This window comes from Phaethon lepturus, unplaced genomic scaffold (genome assembly GCF_000687285.1).
Source record: "Phaethon lepturus isolate BGI_N335 unplaced genomic scaffold, ASM68728v1 scaffold10856, whole genome shotgun sequence".
Taxonomy (NCBI): domain Eukaryota; kingdom Metazoa; phylum Chordata; class Aves; order Phaethontiformes; family Phaethontidae; genus Phaethon; species Phaethon lepturus.
Genome location: NW_010545576.1, coordinates 27087 through 35872, shown reverse-complemented (window position 1 = coordinate 35872; position 8786 = coordinate 27087). Strand labels below are relative to the sequence as shown.

Genomic DNA, 8786 nt, shown 5'->3' with positions numbered 1-8786 from the left:
TGACTTGAGAAAAGTACTTTGGGAAAAGTCTTAGATATGACTATATTCTCCAAGGATAGCTGAAATTCAGAACTGTAAATGCTGTTGACTTGGATAAAAGCTCTTTAATGGCTTGCTTGAGGCTGTGTCAGCCTTTGAACAACCAGTTGGTCAGTCATATGCAATCTAGGTGCTGGAGCAAGGTAAGCCATTAAAGACAGTTATTTTTAAGGGACTACATTAAGTTGCAAGTGGGAGGGAAGGGAAGTAAGCTGGAAGACAGCACTGACACTTGTGTGCCTTAAAGTATTCAGGTTTGTACTATTTCAAGGTAGCTGTGGAATTATAGGTTAATAACTAGAGCTGAGTTGGATGTAACTGTATAGTTCCACATGGATGATGTACTTTGTGCAGATCACTTAAAAAATGCAGTTGCAGGCCTCAACCTGTATGTAAGAGAACACACTCTTGCTGAAACAGCTTAAAACAAAAATGCAGGCTTGTGCTCTTCAGTCAATAAATGTCAGCAATTCATTCCTACCTCTCAAGTTGATGTGTATTTTTCTTTTTGCAGAGTATTTGGAGTTGTACTTATCATTGTGGACATTCTGGTCGTGATTGTGGATCTGTCTATCAGTGAGAAGAAGGGTGTTAGAGAGATTCTTGAAGGTGTTTCCCTGGCAATAGCGCTCTTCTTTCTCATTGATGTTCTCCTGAGGGTGTTTGTTGAAGGGTAAGACATGGGCAAAAATTAAGTCAGTGTGGCAAGACCTCAGGCTAGTAAGGAAGCAATACTTCAAGCTTGGACTATGAACATGGATGTCCTGTAAGCTAATTTTCTGGTCGTAGACAATGGCCACATCTCTTCTTGGCTGTGTATGTTGGCTGTTGCCCTTCCATAACCTGTAAAGTGTTTTTTGTATTAGTGAGCACTTGGAAACTGCATCAGCTTTGCTGTGATGTATGTGTGTAGATCAGGTGTAAGATTATTTTTCTTAGCAAGTGTTTAATGTTTAGCATTAAGAACTATTTTGGGAGAGCTTGTCTCTAGCAGTAGCTCTGTATAGGTTATTCTCTTCCTGAAGATGTTATTTCAATCTCTGCTACCCATTTGGGCATCTGTCTAAAACTCTTTTTTTTTTAGCTTCAAGAATTATTTCCGGTCAAAACTGAATATTTTGGATGCATTCATAGTGGTGGGCACTCTGTTAATTGACATGACATACTCCTTCTCAGACCTTGCTGCAGCAGATCAGATACCAAGGTAAGAATGGTATGGCAACAGTTAAATGTGAGATCTCTTTTTTGATAGTCTTCTAAGAATTTTCTTGGGCACATCTAAGCTAGATGTGTGCATACTAGATCATGAATATGGCTGTGATAGTATTTCATGGTACAGGCTAATGAAAGAGACACCGAACTTTGGTCTGCAGTTATACTGTAGACTGTCCATGCCTTGAAGGCAGAGATGATCTAAACTTATCAGTTGGAGTAACTAAAATTGAGTAGTAAGGCCATCAAATCCTCTGACTCAAGCCCTTTTTTGGGAGAAGGTGTGCAGCAGCCCTAGCAGGAGAGAGTCTAGAAAGGGTCAGAAAGAAGATTTGTATTATAATAGCAAATGGAACAGACAACTGAGGGAGGATCTCCATGTCATGGACCTTGAGATAGAAAGAGTTGCCACACTGTCTGTCTTCCACCTTGCTTCCCAAAAATCGCATAGTAATATGTTGGATTTTTCAGCCATGCTGTGGGAAGGGGAAACACACTGTTTATATGCATAAGTTAAGTCATATTTCCATCTGATTTCTGTAGCTTGATCAGATAACCTGAGAGGAATCAATTCCTGATGGAGACAGAACTACAACTCTAATCTTAGTTTATCTGTGTTAGGTTTAAATTAGTGAAACTTTCTTGCATTAGCCAGTGAAAGAAGTTGAGCATTTAAAAAAAAATCACTCCCCCAATTCAACTGGCTACTGGGGGAAACATTCTTCTAGAAGAAACCAACTCAAAGTCTAGTTACTGAAGAATCAGAGTTGGATAAACATCTGGAAGTACTAGTCATATCTTCAATTGTCAGCTAAACTCAGGTTTCAAAAAGTAGAACTGTTGAAGGAATAGCTTTTGCAGCCTCAATCATAAAAGGCTGTTTCCTTCTAGGTCTCTTTAAACATTAATCTGAGCTGAATTATTACTTCCGGTCTCTGGCCACATCTTCCTAAAGCAGCTTTCATCTTATGGCAGCATCCAGTTAAAGGTAGAGAAATAGCACTGACAGGGCAATCTACACTGCTATCTTTACTAGGCTATGTTAGTAGTAGGCCTGATCCTGCATTGACCCATCCTGTTGTAAATCAGTGTGTGCAAATTCCTTGTGTTTTGAATTCTGAGAGTTGATGGGGATTTAGAATAGGCTTTTGGGTCACATGAAAAGGAGTTTACACTGATGCGCTCAGAAGATACTCAGATGGGGCCTACCATCTCACCCATGCAATTCTTGAGGACCTCTGTAAGACTTCTCTTGTTAAGGGCTCTTCAGTCCTGTTCTGACCAAAATATTACTACCTGGCACTAGATTATACCTCAGACTGGGCCAAATCTTGAGATGAGATGTTTTCTCACCTAACACTTCAGTAGTGTCCACCTAATCCAGCTAATTCCCAGTAGCCTACCTGGGGTTTATCACTTTTCTTTCCTCAAAGCCCTTTCTCAAGAAGTAAACAGCAGTCTTAAAGCACCTGATATGTCTCAGAATATTTGGAATCTGAGCAGCTTTTATGTGGATGAGCCTGTAAATGATAACTGAAATTTCAGTGCCAGTCCATAGAGGTAACATGCCCTAATGGAGGGCTATGGTCTTGATTTCTAATCTGGTCTAGCTGGGTGTGCATTTGGATGGGTTACCTGTTTCCTTGAAGTCTGACCTAGACTTTGAGGAATGAGAGCTGGGTATTGGTCTGGGAGATAATGCTTAACTGGCTAACTTTGTAAAGGGCAGAATGCAGACTGCTTTTATCTTGAAGAGTGGTGTCTGACTTGTGGCTCAGGCTGAGGAGAGGGGCCATGAAGTCTTCAGTCCAGTATTGGTCCAGCCCCTTGGCTGCTAGCTCCAAAGGAGCTCTGTTTTGAAAACAGGGTGATCCTGGACTAGGAAGCAGCTGGGAGAAAAACAAAGTTTTTTCCAGGTGTCTAGGACAACCTTGCCTTGCTTACTTTTAAGCTCCATATCAGTAGAGCAGACTGTCTTCAAGTTTGTCCCCCTTACTGTAGGTATTCACCAGGATTCTTACCTAAATGTATCAGGACCTGATATATGTGCATGTGCTCCTTAAAAGTATATGCTCACATACCTCCTTAAGGAATGAATGTTCGTTTGCCTTGGTCCCTAAGGGTATGCAAAAGCAGCTGCCCCTGTTCAATTGTTTCAGTAGAACCACTCACATAAGTATCTTGCCTGCTTCAAAGTTCAGCAGTTCAAAGTTCCTCAAACCAAATCTTCTGCTCAGGTTGCTGAATGATTAAACACAGGATTTACACTGATATGTTCTCAGACTTCTTAATCTAGGCATGATGGATATAGCCTGTGTAGCTTCTTTTCAGCTATTTTTCAGGTGGCTACTTACACTTAAATGTATACCTGAGAACAAGCTTCAGAGAACAATAATTTAGGGATAATAACATAGGCAGTGTTAAGCCCTTGCTTGCTGGGCAGTGGTGCCTCAAAGTGTTGGAGCAAGTAGGGATTTTCCTAGTTCTGTTAACTGTTCAGAACATGTACTTCAAAAAACCCTTTCAACAATAAACTATGGTATTCTTCAAGCATAGTATTCTTTCTCCAAAATCAGCCTGAGAAGTCCTAGTTCAGTATATGAAACAAAGGTTTAAAATGCCTCTGAAACAGCTTTTAAATGAAACTTAAATGTGAAGCTTAGAGCCAATTGTGTTCATTTTCTTTCATGGTGAATCTGACTCTCATCTAGAATGGTTACTCTCTTCCGAGTTCTGAGAATTGTCATCTTAATAAGAATATTTCGCCTGGCTTCACAAAAGAAGCAACTTGAAGTGGTGACCAGGAGAATGGTAAGTTGGCCTTTTAATGTATCTAGGCTACTACTACTGTTTCCACCTCATCTCTTTCTCCAGGCAGCCATCAATGGTGAGTAGCGAGACTGCCCACAGCCTATGGGTCTGCAGCTGATAGTATTGCCTAGGCAGCACATGCATTCAGTGTCTCTGACAGGGTACGAGAGCTTTGCCTCCAATTTCAGTATAGCTTATTCTTGAAGTTGCTGCTTACTTGAGCAACATGACTTGGAAAGCCAGCATATCAACACCACCATGTGTCTCAATTGATGATTTCTTGTTTGTGTGGTACGTAGATTCTTTCTCTCACATGGGGGAGGATAGGAATTTTAATGCTTTTTCTGCTTATTCCAGGTGAAAACAAAACTAAGCTGTTGGTTGAGGCATTTACAATGGATAGGACTGCTGCTTATTTTCATCAGGGGCACTAAAGTGGTACTTGAAGCTTCAAGTATGTCCTCTTGCTGGTGAATAAGCAGTCTTGGTTATGCTGCCCTTAACTTTCTTCTTCCTTCCTTCATCCCCCAAACATTCAAATACCAATAAGATTCATGCTGCAATCTGCAGAGAATCTGCAGTGTTCTTTCTACTAGAATAAACCAGGACAGATATTTAAGAGTAAAAATTCTGTATGGAGCTTCTACCTAAAAGCTAATGCAGTAGACATTACTTTTGGCTAATGCCGTGAACTTTGCTATAGCAAAATGAGGCTCTGTCACTCATGACAATGTCAGAGTCTAGATGGCTAGTTTTTCCTACTAACAGGCAACACTTGTTGATCTCTGGCATTCCTTTGGAAGACTAACTCTACTCTTCTTTGGCAGGTCTCTGAAAACAAAAGGCGTTATATGAAAGATGGCTTTGATCTGGATCTCACTTACATTACTGGTTTGTAGAAACAAATGACACTTTGCAGCATGTTACATCCTGCTAAGACTAGTTATTCAGTTAAGTGCTTGACATGAAATACAGACAATGTTTTAGGCTAAGAAAATTCAAGTATGAAGTCAAACAGGCCTATTCCTTTTCTGTGGGATTCTTGAAATAATGGATTCCTGAATCTGACACAATTCTCAAGGATTAGCCTTCTGGGAGAAAGGCTGTACATGCTGTATGTAATGATAGAAATTCTTCTGAGACTGAGGGAACCAGAGCTGAGAAACTACTGACTTAAAATATTTTTTTGCTTCTGATTCTGTGGAGAGTGACACTTAATGGTAGCTGATGCTTTGGGAAGTATTATTGTCTTGCCTTAGCTATGCTAAATGTAGAACAAAGCCTCTCAAAAATGGGTAGGTTCTTCTTGTAGTTAGGGTAGGAATAAGCTGTTTTGTAATGATGTTGCTCTCAATCATGTAGTTTTTACATGTGAGGAGGCTTCCCACTGTTAGTTCTAATTGTCTTTTCCACAGATCGCATTATTGCAATGTCATTTCCATCTTCTGGGAAGCAGTCTTTCTATAGGAACCCTATAGAGGTAAAAATCTCATCTGCAAAGTTCACTATTTCTGAATGTTGTTTCACTTCTAGGTTCCTGCTATTTTGCCTGTGGACTAGAGTATAAGCCAGTCCTAGTCCTGCTGGCTTGGGTGGTTAGAATGACTAAGTGATGGCCTCCACCAGGCTGTACTGCTTGTGTTGCAGTCTCTCACCTAAGCCTAGTAGGGTGTATCTCACAGTGTGGACCCACTGGTGCTCTGATGCCCCTGTTCCTTGGGAATGCTTCAGAGAACCAAGTCAGCTCTGTTCTAGGCTAGTAATAGTAAGTGGTAAGAACTATCTATTCATCTAAAAGATATTTAAAAGGTCTGTGTAATTCCCTTTTCAGAGCTATGCCACCCCATATTGTAGAAACATAAATTTATATGGCAAGAAAGATAACTGCAGTAGTACTTTTATTCCAGACGAGAACCTGAGCTGTTGGGCTGGGAAGGCCTGCTGTTCAAGGGTTGTTTGTGAATGCAGTTGCTGACCCCACTTTGGGGGTGGGGGTTGAGGTGGCAGTGGAAATGAGGAGTAGAGTGCTAACTACTTTAAACTCTTATCTTGTTATTGCTTTAGGAAGTTGCAAGATTTTTGGACACCAAACATGCAGACCACTATAAAGTCTACAATCTCTGCAGTAAGTATGTTTAGCTGCTGACTATATTGAATTACTGCTAAACAGAAAAATATCTCTTCAAGGTATGCTGCTGGCAATAGCAGATATCCAAGAATGTATAGTCTGTCAAAAGTACATAGCTGTCTCTGACCACCTTCTATCCTGTATATGGCTATTGTCTTTGAGCATCTAATATTGTACCAGAGCTTGCAAAGGAGATACTGGATGTCTTGCAGGTTAGACCTCCTTGCTCATGCTGATCAATTGCTCCAATGTTGCAAAAATATTACTAAAAAGTGGAAAATTAAACCTGGGCTAAAACTTGGTGGTAGAGTATTTTCTAAGCCTTCATTAGAAGAACAGGGTGGGGGAGTAGTTAAAAAGCTCTTCTGTTTAGACGTGGTTAAAAAGAATGAAAAATAATTCAGGAACAAGTATCCTGTAGTTCTGCTTCATAGTAGAGTATCAGAGCTGGAAGCAAGGTATGATACAGAAGCATTGATACTTGAAGTCCTGAAAAAGTAAAACTATCCTATGGCCAGCAGAGGGATAGATGAGGGCTCACAGATGAGGAGTGTGGTGGTAGCAGCTCTTTACCACTTTGTCTGTAGGTGGTTGTTGCTGTGATTGACCCTGACAATACATCAGAACACTAACTTTCACATCCCTAAATAATCTCTACGGAAAGGAATGGCCATTTGAGCCTGGAGATGAATTTTCACTTGAGTGGTGTGAAACTAGAAGCTAAGCAAGCATGGTTTTAGCCAAATCGGCTCAGTTTTTTGCTTTGATCTATTTATATTACTGTGCTTTAAATACTAGTATATGCTCAGACCAGCAGTCATGTGTTACAAGCCGCTTTCTTTGTTGCAATCCTGTTCCCCTTCCTGGCATAACTTCAGATCTTTCCTTGTAGGTGAGAAAGGCTATGACCCCAAGTACTTCCACTACAGGGTGGAAAGGATCTTTATTGATGACCATAATGTTCCAGCGCTACAGTAAGTCTTGTCAATAAATACATACATCATGATAGTTCTGTGCAGGTGTTTACTTTGATCCGCTAACTTTCCTCTTATCTAGGGACATGCTGAAATTCACTGCCAGTGTTCGTGAATGGATGAGTCAAGATGAAAAGAACGTCATAGTAATTCACTGTAAAGGGGGCAAAGGTAGGACTTCTCATGTAAACTGTATATGCTACAAATTACACTTTATTTTTATCATGGCTGCTTTGACATAAGTATGGCCTTAAACCATAGCACGAGATGGGTTTAGAATGTAACTTGACAAATTTTGCAAACACTGACTAGCAACAGCGTAGTGCTGTGTGTTTAGTATTACACAACCCCATTTCTAGGTAGCCCATATTGGTTCTTAATCTAAGCTAGCATCTGATCTCTTAATGTTCTTCAATAACTTCCTGCTGTCCTGGCTGCTGGGACAGCAGTCTTCCAGGAGAGGCTGGGGATAGGGAGCTACTGAAACTGCTATTATCAAAAGTGTTAAGCTGCTGCTTTGGCTCCCTAGCAGCCAGTCAGCCACACTGGCTGTCCTGCATTGTAATATACCTCAGGCTTTTTAATTTTTTGAGGGTTGGGGAATTATAGAATTGTTTGGATTGGAAAAGACCTTTAAGATCATCAAGTCCTACTGTTAACCTAGCACTACCATGTCCCTAAGTGCCACATCCACATGCCTTTTAAACACCTCCAGGGATGGTAACTTGACCAATTCCCTGGGCAGCCTATTCCTGTGCTTGACAACCCTTTCAGTGAAGAAATTTTTCCTAATATGCAATCTAAACCTCCCTTGGTGCAAACTGAGGCTGTTTCCTCTTGTCCTATTGCTTCTTACTTGGGAAAAGAGACTGACACTCACCTCACTACAGCCTTCTTTCACGTAGTTGTAGAGAGCGATAAGGTCTCCCCTCAGCCTCCTCTTCTGCAGGCTAAACAACCCCAGTTCCATCAGCTGCTCCTCATAAGACTTGTGCTCTAGACCCCTCACCAGCTTTGCCCTTCTTTGGACATGCTCAAGCACCTCAGTGTCTTGTAGGTAGTGAGGGGCCCAAAACTGAACACAGTATTTGACGTGTGGTCTCACCAGTGCTGAGTATAGGGGCACAATCACTTCTCTACTCCTGCTGGCCACACTTTCTGATACAAACTGGGATGCTGTTGGCCACCTGGGCACACTGCTGCCTCATACACTGGCTGTCAACCAACACCCCCAGGTCCTTTTCTGCTGCACAGCTTTCCAGCCACTCTTCCCCAAGCCTGTAGTGTTGCATAGGGTTGTTGTGACTCAAATGCAGGACCTGGCACTTGGCCTTGTTGAACCTCATACAGTTGGCCTTGGCCCATTGATCTAGCCTGTACAGATCCCTCTGTAAAGCCTTCCCTCAAGCAGATCAACACTCCCACCCAACTTGGCATCATCTGCAAACTTACTGAGGGTGCACTTGATCCCTTCATCCAGATCAGTGATAAAGACAGAACTGATAAAGACAGATCTGTTGTATCAGTGATAAAACAGAACTGTCCCTGATACTGAGCCCTGGGGAACACTGCTTGTGACTGGCTGCCAATTGGATTCAACTTCACTCACCACCACTCTTTTG

General features: G+C 41.5%; 1 protein-coding gene across 1 annotated transcript in view; it reads left to right on the top strand.

Annotated features, from left to right (window-relative positions):
- LOC104622267 (phosphatidylinositol 3,4,5-trisphosphate 3-phosphatase TPTE2-like) overlaps positions 1 to 8786 on the top strand; it is a gene marked incomplete at its 5' end in the record, with an annotated part of 16625 nt that overhangs the window by 206 nt on the left and 7633 nt on the right. Inside the window, 8 exons of the mRNA XM_010289003.1 lie at positions 554 to 712; positions 1124 to 1243; positions 3963 to 4062; positions 4890 to 4953; positions 5478 to 5542; positions 6127 to 6187; positions 7083 to 7164; positions 7247 to 7335. Coding sequence (XP_010287305.1) covers positions 554 to 712; positions 1124 to 1243; positions 3963 to 4062; positions 4890 to 4953; positions 5478 to 5542; positions 6127 to 6187; positions 7083 to 7164; positions 7247 to 7335 — 740 coding nt within the window. The remainder of the gene's footprint in view (positions 1 to 553; positions 713 to 1123; positions 1244 to 3962; positions 4063 to 4889; positions 4954 to 5477; positions 5543 to 6126; positions 6188 to 7082; positions 7165 to 7246; positions 7336 to 8786) is intronic.